The following is a 15,188-nucleotide window of genomic DNA, read 5'->3' on the forward strand; positions in this document are numbered from 1 at the left end:
GATATATGTTGTGCATCAGGATTAGAAAGACTACACATACCCAGATAGCTGGAAGTCAAGCACACCTTTGAAGTTGTAGAATATTGACTGGCATAATATTCCAAATTATTTATGTATTAAAGCCAGAATTCTGATGGAGAAATGTACCACTGGGAACCCTCTAAAATCTTAAGGATACTAGTGAATGATATGATAGCGGTCTTACAAGGCCCCTAGGTGTGTGTGTGGGGCGGGGGGGGGGTGCTGCACATCACCAACAAGGAAGAGGAACTCCTGCATCTGAGGAGTGTAGTCATCTAGATGAGTCTTCAGGTGATTCACTTAAAGTTTCACACAAGGCAGACTATAATAGAACTAGGTTTCATCTCCTGCTGCCTGATCCAGCTTGACTAATATGTCATAGGGAAGATGGCACTTTCCTCCAAACCATATATTCTTGCCCCCGAATCATGAAGTTCTGGTAGACAGTGGGTATTGAATGATCAAAATATTGAGGCAAGATTTATCGGTGACACACTGAATCATTGTGCTGGGAGTATGGGTGACCTTGAGCTACGTTCTTCCTAAAGGAAGCATAAAGGGATATTGCACAGGAATGAGGGAGCCTCACAGACCCTCTGAATGAACAGTAGGTACAGTGGAATGGACTAGTGTAGGGTCTCTTCGAAAGACAATTATAAGTCGAGGTATGTCTGCACACATTTTCCAACATATAGGGTCTCTGGATGACAAGCTTTGGGACTGGGTAAAGTCTTCAGTTTCGGACAGAGTTTGGTGAAGCTTTCCATTGGTACATAAAGTGCACTGTTCCTTACCCGTACTCTAACCACAACATTTTATGCAAACACCTGCTGTTGATATTATCAAACTGTCCATATGGCTCACACTGAGCGCAACTACTGCGAATACCAGACTCAAAATCTGGTTATTCACTGAAATGACACAGAAAGAGTGGGGAACAAAAGTTGTTTCCTGCTACTGCAATGTTATAAGGGAATTGCAGGTTAGGCTGACAAGGCAGATAGGTCTGCCAATGTTCTCACAGAGGATGTCAGCTCTCTGTTGTGGTGGAGAGCAGAGAGCAGCGCTTCGGGTGAGAAAGGGGAGGGAAGGGACAGAGAGTGGATGGGGGTGTGTTGCAGGAGGTCAGGTATTATTTTTAGGTCGAGCATTCGAGACCTCTTGTATATATTTTTGTATCATCCCCTTTGGTTTTTCTCTGTTCGCCCTAAGTTGGCAGGGTATGCTCAGACGTGAGTCCCTTGCTCACTTTGCCACTGGATTCAAGCAAGCCTGGCTGAAGACGGCTGTAATGCCAGAAACCGGTCCTGGGAAGCTTAATTCCGGTCCAGGGAAGACATGGCCTGGCAGTTCGGGCTGGACTGTTCCCATAAGGCACAGGGTCAGACTGATTTGCATATGGCCATGTCTGAACTGGGGTGGCGGAGTGAGCTAAAGAACGGTGATAGATTAAACCCAGATCAGTTGACTGGGGGTGAGTGTTTGTATTGTCAACGCTCCGTCCATCCTCCCCTTTGGTTTTTCTTTGTGCGCCCTAAGTTGGCAGGGTATGCTCAGACGTGAGTTCCTTGCTCACTTTGCCACTGGATTCAAGCAAGCCTGGCTGAAGACGGCTGTAATGCCAGAAACCGGTCCTGGGAAGCTTGATTCCGGTCCAGGGAAGACATGGCTTGGCAGTTCGGGCTGGACTGTTCCCATGAGGCACAGGGTCAGACTGATTTGCATATGGCCATGTCTGAACTGGGGTGGCGGAGTGAGCTGAAGAACGGTGATGGATTAAACCCAGATCAGTTGACTGGGGGTGAGTGTTTGTATTGTCAGCGCTCCGTCCATCATCCCCTTTGGTTTTTCTATATTTTATTATATACTTATATGTGTATGTACTTTGTGGGCTCTGGAGATCAGCCCTAGGACTTGTCTGCTTCTGCTTAGGGACTTTTTTCTGTTCCACTGCCTCCTCTATTCAACTGTCTTGATAGAAAACGGCCAATAGAGGTCAGTAAAATACCAGGATTGCTTCTACTGAGAGAATTTATTTTTAATTTTTCTGGCAACTGCCTCTATGTAACTTTCTTGATAGAAAACGACCAGCAGAGGTCAGTAAAATACCAGAATCACTTTAGCATTCTCTACATTCCAGTCCATAGAAATTGTCTTCCACAAGCACCCGTAGACAATAATATTTTTTTCAAATCTTGTATTTACAGTGATGTGACCACGAAGGCCCTGATTGTATATTAAAAACAGAGCTTTGGACTATGCCATTTACCTCTGAAAGGCAATATTTCTCTCCATGTGTTCCCATACCTGGCGTGTCACACAGTTTGGTGCTTACTTTCCCTCCATGTTAAAGAACAGTAGATGTTTCAGCACCCAGGCTAATGTGCTGCATAGCTAAATACATATAAGGTCCCAAAGGCGAGACCTATTGCATTGCAAATGCTTGTTATATATTTGGGCTGGGGGGAGAGGTGACTGAAGACAGGGTTGTGGGTGGCAGGACATCAGGCTTTTTATTCAAATGTGGGTAGGGAGGGGTGGTAAATTCAGACGGAGATGCGGGATGTTGGCAGGACACCACTTATGTTTTGATTTGGAGCGGGGGGTAATGCTGAGGGTATTGTGAGACGGATGTTAGATATTCTTTTTAATAAGGTGTGATATCTAGGTTGTAGAGTTGGAAAGCAGGACACCTGGTGTAACACAGGGATGGATCCTGGAGAAGGTGAGGCTGTGTTGCATAAGCCCCACTACAGCCCCTCTATTATTACATTGTTGAAAGCAGCGGCAGATGATTTGGGTGGGCCATACATAACACAAAGTTGTAAATAAGTAAGAGTGAATAACAACAATGTTTTTCACCTCAGGGTACTGAATGACATCATAGACAACACAAGCTTCACTTTCATTGTGCTCTTTAGTTGTTCATGTTTGAGTTTACAAAAACGTATAAACATCTCCATAGAAGAAGTACACTTAAACTAGAACTGTACATCAGCAAGATTTGCATTTGCAGAGGCCGGTTACCTTTTATAAAGGAATTCCCCAGCTGCTGAAGCCAACGGTCTGTGCGCAGCATATACAAACTGGTACAGTATTTCACAGTCTTCACGCATAAAGACATCCTCACAGTTCCTACAAAAAAATATAAAGTGAGCTATTACTCTGACATGATGGTCTCTAGACTTAAAAAATTGTAAACAACAAAGCCTGTGCTCAGTTGCAGCAAACACACACCCACTGAAAACAACAATGAACAATTAGAGAGATTATTTGGTGTCTTGAAGCACTTAGATGCAGCGTGTTACAACAGCATATTCTGCATTAAATATGTGGACAGGCTACTTCACCATACATTAAAATTTTGCCGAAATCTGCCTTTCTTTTTATAAGCCAGAATAATAACAAACATCACTGTACATCACTCAAAACTTCAGTGTAGTGTCTACGAGGACATGTACGAGGATGTATACTAGAACAACCCTCTTTGCTACAGCACTGTCACTCACCTGCTTATACCCATCCTTTCACAGGCGTCTCCAGGTCATATGGCCCTGGCAGTAAAGAGAATTGGGCGCTTGTAGATATGAAGGAAAATGGTACTTAACCTGTAAGCACCTGTTTGTGGCATGTAGTGCTGTAGATTCACATACTGTGCATGTTCCTAATATCTAGTGCTGGGGTCGGACGTGTGCAAGTTGTTTATCTTGGAAGAAGTCTTTTTGAGTCACGAGGTGTAGTGACTCCACCTATTGCTGGTAATGCGCATGGACATCGGCTCCATTGCTAAACTGTTTTTTCTCCACAAACGGTTCAGACATATCTCTTTGAGCTCAATTTCGAAGCTGCATGGCGTGCTCACCGGGCCCACTTAGACTTGTTTCTCATTGGAAGAAATTACAAGCCCCCTTGGAATGACTATGACGTGGATCCCCTAGCTGACACTGATCCGGATCTCTATCGGGCCAAGTCTTCACCCCCAGACAACACCACCTCATACCATTGAGGTTCTCCACCATGCAGCCACCTTTCACAAGTGGAGATGTATAAGCAGCTTGAGAAGGATGACTTTCTTATGGAGACTCTCTTCTCCACACATAGGTCGATGGAATATCAGCCTATGTGTAGGAAAGTGCACTTCCTGCATTGTTGCCCCCTAACTTTTTGCCAGATACCTGATGCAATTTGACCGAGTGTGCCATGGGTCCCTGCCACTCAGGTTCCCCGGGCCTGTGTTCTTTCCCTAACCTGTACCATTGGTTCCACAATTTGCACAAATCTAGCCTACCTGTAACTCCCTTGTAAGTAGTACCTATGGTACCAAGGGCATGGTAGCCAGGGTAAGGCCTCTGAGGGCTGCAGCATGTACTATGCCACCCTGAGAGATATCTCACCACAGGCATGCAAGACTGCCATTGCAACTTGCGTGTTGTAGTGCAGCTAAAAGTGAAGCATCAACATAGCACACACCCCTGTGTGATATGCCTGCCCGGGACTGCATGAACCCTTAAGGCAGGGTGCTTTATACCTCAATGGAGGACCTATCTCCATGAGCAGACAGGTCCCTATAATATCTAAGGCCATTCTTAGATATTTTAGGTGCCCTGTAAAGCCACCCTGAGTATATGGTCTAGAAACTAGTGATTACAAGTTTTCTAGCACTATAATGGCTTTACTGAATCCCAGAATGTTTGGTATCAACCATACCAGTGTCAGATTTATTATTCCATCCACTCAGGGGTCCCTTCTAGAGTTTGGGTCCCCTGAACCAAACCAAATCAACCACTGGTGGGTTCTTGACTGATAAACACCTGCCTGTCACGATGAGACACGTGTCTGGACCCGTGGGTTGAAAGCCTTCCCTCCCTGGGCCCAGAAACAAAGTGTCATAAGCCACTTACCTGGATCCCAGATGATTTCAATGGTGCGGCGATACTAGTTCCCGAATCCTCCAGAGACTTGCCCTCGGTTTACAGGAGGAGACAATGCTCCAGTGGCATATCCCTTGGGGAAGTGGAGTGGGATGGAGAGAGCGTGTTGAGTCAAAGATGCTGTGGCTCATCTACCCAACAGCAATACTACAGCAGGCATTCATACCAGTCTGATGAATGGTACCAGCAGATTTTTTAACTATAAACAAACAAATGATATGGCATTAGTCTAGTGTTAACTCTATCTCTTAAGGTATCACCTCACGAAAGCTTTTCAAATCTCAACCAACCTTTAGTTTTGTTGTTGTTTTGTTTCGATTTAGATTGTCCGTAGAGGCTCCTTTATCAAAATGTTCGAAAATGTAGTAAGTATGATTTCAACATCAAACCCACAAGCAAATTTGGATAGGATTAGCTTCACCCAAGTCCTCTCTGGCAGACTACTGCCAGCAGTATGTATATGTTGAACAAAAACACTGGTTACCTTTGTTTGCAGCACGATGTTGCGACTGAGCACAGCACATAGTAAAATCAAGTCAATGTAATGGGTCACTGCTTTTTTTCTTGTTATTTTTTTTATCCAGGTGCAAGATTAATGCGGGACGATCTTTGTGGTGAGGTTGAAGCGGGAGGATCAAGGGAGCTGGCAAGACAGAGTCCTGGAAGCTGGGAAACAGGTAAGTGGCAGACGAAGAGGCTAAGTGAAGGAAAGGAGTGTGGATGGTCTTCAAATAATACTGCAGTAGAATGTTCATAAAGGTCACATTCTAAATGTTAAACAAGGAAGAGGTACAGATAATTAACTTGATGGGGCTGTCTTCTTGAAAGTGTTTTAGAATGTTCACAAAGGTTGCGTTCTAATTGCTTATTGCAAGGAACAGGGGCAGGGGATTGATTTAGGGATTGATTTCATGAGGTCTATCTTCCGGAAGGTTCACGTTGCGGTCATCTATGCCGGTTGCTTGATGATTATTCAGGTGAATTTTCTGGATGTTTCCATGGAGCCTGAAACTTGACGTTGCATATGCATGGTAAAACATTTGTGCAAGCTATTAAGCCTTTTCGATCAAACCGGGGAACACCAGCTGCAGCTAGCTATTACCAACAGCATGTAATATAGTCAAAAGTCAGGGTACAACACGTTTGTTCAGTCATAAGTATCGGGAGCAATGATATGAATCATGACAATATATTGTGATAGTCAAGAGAGGTGAGCGGTGGCAGGAATCCCGACATAAATCCTTTGGTGGGGTTCACACCTTCCCAGGTCAGGTAGAGCCATCTGCGGCAGGGGAGCTTCAAAGACCTTGCCACCTTTGCAACTTTACCCCCAGCCTCTCCTGCTATCAGAAACAGGCTCACTTTCTGTCTCACCCCCTTTTGGGTGGGAAGACAGGTGGGAAAAATTAGGGCAGCCCAGAAGGTGTGCCCACCTCTGCCAACCCTACCCCTCAGGTAGGGGAGGCAAGATGAAGCCCACTCTTCAGGAATTGTGTCCACTCCCCCACGTGGGGTGAGCACACTGAGGGTGTAGTCACCCTAAGGTCAGTAGCCCATTGGCTACTACCTTGAGACACCTAAAAGGCCCAATAAATACAGTATTTAGAGCACAGCCCTGAACCCAGGATTTGAGAATCGACTACCTAAGAAGACTATAAAACGAAGATGCCGCAGTAGAGAAGACTCCAGGCCCAATTGACTTGGCCCCAGCCCAACCGGCTAGCTTGCAGCTCCGAATCGCCCTGCGCAGAAAACGACGACTCCAAAAAGGAGAAAGGATCAGCGACCTCCAGACTTGGTGAGGACCTGTCTCCAGCTTCCACAGAGACTCGAGACTCCCGAGGATAAAGGCCCTCTCCACAAAAGAAGATCTAGCCCCTGTGGAACCAAGAACCCCTTCTCCAAGATTTACCTATGCACCCCCCGTCCATGACCCGTGTCCAAAGGGTCCACCGGTCCTGAAGTGGTTCCCCAGCAGTCCTGACCTCCAGTCCATCGAGGGGTGTCACTGCCAAGGTTCAATGTCGACACCTGCAGCCTCTTTACTGCGACCTTTTCAACCGTGACCTTCCCAGTAAGGAGAAACCCACCATCCAAAGACACCCCTGCATCCTCTGGCCCTGCTTCCTGGTGACAAGATCCAACTGTGCCTGACATCACCTGGCATCTCAACTTCCTCCCCTGGCTGTTGGGTCCATCGAAGAGATCTCCTGGTCTGAACCTGCAGCCTGAAACTGGAACTGATGATTTCCATTGGGTAACACTAGCCGCCAAATGCTGTGTGAGCTACCTGCATCCAGCCTCCCCGTACAGCTTATGGTGTGATTTTGGTGCTGTCTTGGGCCCCCCTTTTGTACTTACCTTAAGACCTGAAGATTGTCCTCCAAGGCAGCTTTACATGCCCGTGAGCAGCCTCCAACCGATGTGCCCCTAGTCTCTATAGAATAGCATTGGCATCTCTGCATCTGCCCCCCCTAGAGCCACTGGTGGTGCACCTCGAGTGCTGAATTGAACCTTGGGGAACCTTGGTTCTACCACAAAAACTCAGGTACAAAAATTGCTTACTTACCTGCGAACTTAACACTTCTTTTTTCCCCCATAGGATTGTATAAGTGTTGAACCTGTCTTGTACTACAACAAAGTAACTTAGTGTTGTCAAAAGAGTTAAACAATACAACATGAAAATGGGCAGTGGCGAAGTGAGCTAAAGAACGATGATGGATTCAACCCAGACCAGAAAAGTTTCAGCGCTCCATCCATCACCTTCTTCTGTTGACCTAGAACAAGATACAGCACCCACACCGTTATGGCCATAGAGTCAAAAAAGTTATACAATATCCTGCATCATGTGTGCACTACTCTGAATGCACCTTCTGCCCACAAAGCGCTCCCCTCCCTGGGGAAATAGATACAAATACAAAGACCAAGGGTGCACCACATACAAGAAAAATAAACACATGAGTAATTTAAAACTAATGACAATGAATCTAGTCCAGAAAAACAATCCAGTATTGTTCTTCTTTTATTGGTGGTTCCTGAACCGGACGCCAGTGCTCGGAGGGATATCCCTGGGTCTGCATCTCTGCGGCACCCATTGAAGTGCCATTTATAGGACAAATAGCACCCCTACCAAAACTGATACTGAATTCTGATATCTATGACTCATACAAGGATGGATTCCTGCAAATCTTGTTTCTAGAATATATATCTAATAATACTTACTGCATAATGAAGGTGCATTTGGAATCGCATTGTATGTAGGAAATACTGCTCATTAATTTGACTGCAGGCTTGGAATCTTCTCACACCAGTATTCTTCTGCCCTGAAGAAGTCCATTGTCTATTAGACGAAACGCGTTGGCTGGTTTTTATGAGCATTTATAATAACCAACAATAAGAGAAGAATACTACTGGATTGTTCGAGATTCTTTGTCATTCGTTTTCAACTACTCATGTGTTTATTTTTGTTTGGTCTTTGTATTTGTCTTCAAAAGAGTTAACCTGCTTACAGTGGAGAAGTGTGGCTCAATGGTTAGAGCGGCATACCCTGGTGCAGAAGTCTGGCCCGGGACCAGGGTTCAATTCCCGCCTCGGCGGGTCTTGGGCTCAAGTTCCTCGGACCTGATAATTCTCGCCTCGGTGCCTATTCTAATCATGATATCTATACAGAGGGGGGTTTACCCAGATAAGTCACAGGGACCTGGGTGCTCATAGGTACATAGAGAAGGGGTCCCTGTACGTAACGAACAATATTACAAAGATAAAAATACGTATATACAACTGAGTTGTCACACTGTTATTTAATCACAATGTGCTTTTCAATGCAGTAAATTAATCACAGTCAAATAATTGCGATAGTGCCCCTAGGTTGGGAAGGGTGAGTGAGGGGAAGGTGAATATAAGGGAGGGATGTGCAAAGTAAATCGTTAATACAAAAATTAAGCAATTAATGCATCATAAAATATATACAACAGGTCGATCAGGCTTAAAGAATTAGCCAGTAGTACAGTCAAAAGCACTCAATGCTCAATGTAATGTCCAAAACGCCATGCCAGCGACATAGTGTTACTCAATTTGTTGATGGGAGCGCAAGCTGGTTCCGGTAGGTATCGTCGACGTTTCGACCCCTAATTTAGGGTTAGGTACACGTAAAACCTTAAGGGCGGGGTCTTCATCAGGACGTAGTGGGTGACGCGGGGCAAGTGATTCTGTTAAAAAAGGGAAATTGGGTGAGTGAATAAGATATACCAAAAGTTAAAACACGCACTCAGGGGTGCAGAAAACGACATTAATCAAAAGCCATGGACATGGGGAGAAAGGTAGGTGAATTAAATGCACCACAACGACTGATTTATCAAATAATCAGTAGGTAAAATCAGTGAAAACATTCCTTGCGTCTTGGGAAAATGAACGTAGGATTTCAGACATTAATCTAGCTGAAACAATGATGCCATTGCAGTCATCATACTCATATAGGACTACTATATATATATATATATACACACATGGAGGGTCAGAGATTGCATGCAATTAAAAAGAACTTACGTTTCATGGATCAAGTTGGTTGCATAATTACAGAACAGGCCGCAGCAGCGATCCCCTTATTCTGTGGATACAATAATAGAGGATGTAGAGCTACTAGCGCTATCTATCTAGCCAACACAGTACACAGAACAAAGGTATCAAGTATCACACCGTCATACCTTGAAGCAAACGGCGAATATGTTGTACCAGTGTTCTTGGGGTGTGGTAGGTAGTCACAGCAATTCAAATTAAGGACGAATGGCAAACAGGTGGACAGTGAATTCATAGGATTAACATACGTGAAATTACAAGTATGCGTGGCTAAAAACATATTCACCGTGAAAGACGAATCTGCTTTCCTAGAGCCAGGAGCCTACCTTATGGGAGCGTCTCTAAAGAATAGCAATCTTGCTATATGTTAATGAAATCCCTTGAGCTACATCTTTGGTCTCCTGAAACTAAATAGAAAAAGCGGCTTTTAGGCTCACTGTACGGAATAATCATCAGACCGCATATACACACGATCTCAAAGCGTCTAAAGGCTTACCTTGGAACTGGTACACCGTCGAAGAAAACGAATCTCTTCTGACAACAGTGGTGGAGCGCGCGCAGACAGGACGTATTTCATAAACGTCGGCGCTCCACCGCGTACTGACGCATGATGCGTGAGAAAAATAGAAGGCAGACTATGCGGTGGGGGCCCGCGTTCTAGACGCTGTCTGACAGAGAATATTAAAGCGTTGGGTGTTACATTATTAATGGTCACAAACCCAAAGTAATGCACGAAATAATTGCAAATTTAGAACACAGTCTATAGTTCCTCAACATTGTAAATTCCTACTTCGGTGAATAACCATGATAACCAAAATAAGTGAGTTCATCGCGCACCTTTCAACACAGGAAGGTGTAGGCGGGATTATATTTGTGATATATATATAATATAATACACATTTACAAATAAACAATATAGAAGAGGCAGCTTAATGTTGTTTCAAAACAAAGCGAATCATAGTCAGATATGGCTGCGGTAGCGCACCTCTCAGACACGAGGGTGAAAGCGGCCACATACGGATCAGCTCCCATAAACACATACCCCTGATATTCCATAAATGAATGTTTAGATCACTACTGGGATTTTGCTACCGTCCTAGTGTGGCCATTTGTGCGTGGCTGCTATCGGATTCGTTCAGGCCATTATTAATGGAGTAAAAAATGGACATCCATTTAGATTCACGAGTGTTGAGAATTTCGGATATGTCGCCACCCCTTGGACCCAGTACCACTTTTTCTAGTACAATCCATTTCATGACATATGGAGTATGTCCATGGTTTCTACAGTGTTCAACCAAAGGTGCTCCTGGTACCATGTTGCAGGATCCTTGTTTTAACTTTTTGTTGTGTCTGTCCAATATACACCTGGTCACAAGGGCAACGTATTAAATAAATTACATTGTTAGTATTGCAATTCGTGTAAGATTTTAAATTGAAAGTGCGTTCTTTATAGATAAACTCCTTCGATTGAATTGTGGTGGCACAGTCGGCACAAGACCCACATCTGTGGTGTCCTAAAATCGGAGGGAGATTGTACATCGATAAAATTGTGGGAAGTTTCACGGATTCCAAAAAGGAATGAACCACCCGGTCTCTGATGTTCATAGCGCTTCTGAATGAATGTAGTGGGAGTGAGTTCTGGTTAATTTTATCTGCTACAAGTGACCAATGTTTATTAATGATCTTCTTGATATCACTGCTCCTCGTTGAGAAAGTGGTGACGCAAATCATGCGTTCATTTTGTTCCTTATTCCTTTCTCCTGTAGTTATCTAAACATTCATTCATGGAATATCAGGGGTATGTGTTTATGGGACCTGATCCGTATGTGGCCGCTTTCACCCTCGTGTCTGAGAGGTGCGCTACCACAGCCATATCCAACTATGATTCGCTTTGTTTTGAAAGAACATTAAGCTGCCTCTTCTATATTGTTTATTTGTAAATGTGTATTATATTATGTATATCACCAATATAATCCCGCCTACACCTTCCTTTGTTGAAAGGTGCGCAATGAACTCACTTATTTTGGTTATCATGGTTATTCACCGAAGTAGGAACTTACAATGTTGAGGAACTATAGACTGTGTTCTAAATTTGAAATTATTTCGTGCATTACTTTGGGTTTGTGACCATTAATAATGTAACACCCAACACTTTAATATTCTCTGTCAGACAGCGTCTAGAACGCGGGCCCCCAAGGCATAGTCTGCCTTCTATTTTTCTCACGCATCATGCGTCAGTACGCGGTGAAGCGCCGACGTTTATGAAATACGTCCTGTCTGCGTGCGCTCCACCACTGTTGTCAGAAGAGATTCGTTTCCTTCGACGGTGTACAGGTTCCAAGGTAAGCCTTTAGACGCTTTGAGATCGCGTGTATATGCGGTCCGATGATTATTCCGTACAGTGAGCCTAAAAGCCGCTTTTTCTATTTAGTTTCAGGAGACCAAAGATGTAGCTCAAGGGATTTCATTAACATATAGCAAGATTGCTATTCTTTAGAGACGCTCCCATAAGGTAGGCTCCTGGCTCTAGGAAAGCAGATTCGGCTTTTACGGTGAATATGTTTTTAGCCACACATACTTGTAATTTCACATATGTTAATCCTATGAATTTACTGTCCACTGTTGTAGGTGTCAAAGACCGCTGATGCGGCTGTTTGCCATTCGTCCTTAATTTGAATTGCTGTGACTACAAACCACACCCCAAGAACACTGGTACAACATATTCGCCGTTTGCTTCAAGGTATGATGGCGTGATACTTGATACCTTTGTTCTGTGTACTGTGTTGGCTAGATAGATAGTGCTAGTAGCTCTACATCCTCTATTATTGTATCCACAGAATAAGGGGATCGCTGCTGCGGCCTGTTCTGTAATTATGCAACCAACTTGATCCATGAAACGTAAGTTCTTTTTAATTGCATGCAATCTCTGATCCTCCATGTGTATATATATATATAGTAGTCCTATATGAGTATGATGACTGCAATGGCATCATTGTTTCAGCTAGATTAATGTCTGAAACCCTACGTTAATTTTCCCAATACGCAAGGAATGTTTTCACTGATTTTACCTACTGATTATTTGATAAATCAGTCGTTGTGGTGCATTTAATTCACCTACCTTTCTCCCCATGTCCATGGCTTTTGATTAATGTCGTTTTCTGCACCCCTGAGTGCGTGTTTTAACTTTTGGTATATCTTATTCACTCACCCAATTCCCCTTTTTAACAGAATCACTTGCCCTGCGTCACCCACTACGTCCTGATGAAGACCCCGCCCTTAAGGTTTTACGTGTACCTAACCCTAAACTAGGGGTCGAAACGTCGACGATACCTACCCGAACCAGCTTGCGCTCCCATCAACAAATTGAGTAACATCTATGTCGCTGGCATGGCGTTTTGGACATTACATTGAGCATTGAGTGCTTTTGACTGTACTACTGGCTAATTCTTTAAGCCTGATCGACCTGTTGTATATATTTTATGAAGCATTAATTGCTTAATTTTTGTATTAACGATCTACATTGCACATCCCTCCCTTATATTCACCTTCCCTTCACTCACCCTTCCCAACCTTGGGGCACTATCGCAATTATTTGACTGTGATGAATTTACTGCATTGAAAAGCACATTGTGATTAAATAACAGTGTGACAACTCAGTTGTATATACGTATTTTTATCTTTGTAATATTGTTCGTTATGTACAGGGACCCCTTCTCTCTGTACCTATTCTAATCATGAGTCCCACTCTGCAACTCTGGGCAATAGATTGCTTAATCTCCACAACGGCCCCAACAACGCTAGGATGCCTGGCTTTACCTTGGGGATGCCCAGGAGTGGGCACTTCACAGGGAAAGGCCAGGAAGGGTTCCTCAGCGGTATTCGTACAAGCGCCGAGAGGCCTCCGGGCAGTCGTGCGCTATACAAGTACCTCTACACTCTACACACACAGATGTAGTGTGATGCCTAGGCTATGTTATAAGTTTGTTTCACCCCACACTAAAAAAGTAACAACAAAGTAACTAGAAAGTAATCTAAAAGTAATTACAAGTATTCTAAAGAGTTTGGGACTTTTCAACCCTTTCGCATTCCTCACAGTCTCTCACAAAACATTCAGCTAAAACATCCATCTAAGGCCACCAGTAAAACTCCTTGACTTTAAGTTTACATTTCATCATGAGAAAGCCTATAACAAAGCAAAGAAGGCCCCTGAAACCTAATTTACCAGCAGGACCAGGGAAAAAAGGCCTATCTAGTAAAAGGACAACCCTGCCTGGTAATGGATGAAAGCAAAGCATTAAATCATACATTGGAATGTGCAAAAAGTTACAATATAATGCAAAGAGAAAAGTTCAAAACTAATAACTCAATCTTTGTCATGAGATTGAAAACATCAAATGTATTCATTTTGTTAACACATTAAAGTGATGTATTCATTTTTATATAGTATAAACAATTGAACAAACAACCTACAATATTTATAATGGTATATATAAGTACCTTGAGAAACCCCCATGTTCCAACAACCATCACAATCGGAGTTACACTCGCTCAGACAAAAATACCAAACTGTTCTCACACTTCAATAATTCAAATATATATTACACACATCAATAAAATCAGCAAAATATTCTTTGGTGCAGAGGTGCGTTTAGCGGTGGTAGCCTCAAATGCTACATGTTGTAGTCAATGGAGAACATTATCTGCAAGGAAAGGCTGAAAGTGAGGAGCAGTCACCAGAACCTAAAGGGGAGCTCAGCTCTTGAGGGTGTCAGAGCCACAGAGATACCATCAGTTTCAATCGACTTGGACTGGGGTCCTTGGGTGCATAGGTGTTTTGTCAGGCAGGTTGACAAGTTTGAGGCTGTAACAGTTCTCGCTGCACCTGCAGCAGAGGGAAAAGAAAAACAGCAAGATGACTTCTGGCATGGAGCTGGTCTCTGTCAAGATTCCTCGACATGTAGGTAAGTTTTGGCAGCGGTGGTTTTCAGACTGAACACAAACAAGCCTTCTTACTTGCAACAGGCTCCGGTACCCCGGGTATTGGTTTAGGGAGCCTCTGGGGTGAATCAGCTTCTCGTAGATTGGGTGGGTCCATGGGCTGGGACACTCAGTGACCTCCTCCTGGGCTGCTGCTGCGTCAGTGGACCTAGAGGTCAGCAGATCGGTAAACCTGACTGTGCAGTAAGTGCCAGTAGGCTGCAGGGAAGTGGCTCCTCCACTTAAAGGGAGATGGTGGCTGGTTGGGGAAATGCTGGTAGCCCTCTGAAGCCCTCGGAGGATGCACAGCTGCAGGATGAGTCGGGTCTTTGCAATTGTTGGGACAGGAGCAGGCAGGCAGGGTTTGGCACCAAGTCCATAGCTAGTCCACAGTTCTCGCGTCCTTTGGTTCTCCGTTGTCCTCCTTCCTTAGTCAGTCGAATAGGAACTTCTGGTGTCATGGGGCCACTTAAATACTACATTTAGGGGTGTTAAGGGGAGTGAGGCATATTAGCCAATGGGCTACTTATGCCTGGGGTCCCTACACTCCTATATATCACAGCTTCCTGTGGGGAGTGGGCATAACCCTGTCCCAGGGTACGTAATTCAACCAAAAACAAGATGGTGGAAAAGGTCTCCCCGCAGAGATGAGGGTGGTCTTCAATTTGTGGTGCTCCTCCTTCC

At 44.1% G+C, this 15,188-nt stretch overlaps 1 protein-coding gene across 1 annotated transcript in view; it reads right to left on the minus strand.

The window, feature by feature from the left end:
- Positions 1 to 15,188, minus strand: part of LOC144773280 (cohesin subunit SA-2-like) — a 550,419-nt gene that overhangs the window by 293,047 nt on the left and 242,184 nt on the right. The window contains exon 13 of the mRNA XM_078658214.1: positions 3,049 to 3,156. Within this exon, the coding sequence (XP_078514340.1) occupies positions 3,049 to 3,156 (108 nt within the window). The remainder of the gene's footprint in view (positions 1 to 3,048; positions 3,157 to 15,188) is intronic.

Source organism: Lissotriton helveticus, chromosome 8, assembly GCF_964261635.1.
Source record: "Lissotriton helveticus chromosome 8, aLisHel1.1, whole genome shotgun sequence".
In the NCBI taxonomy this organism is placed as follows: Eukaryota; Metazoa; Chordata; class Amphibia; order Caudata; family Salamandridae; genus Lissotriton; species Lissotriton helveticus.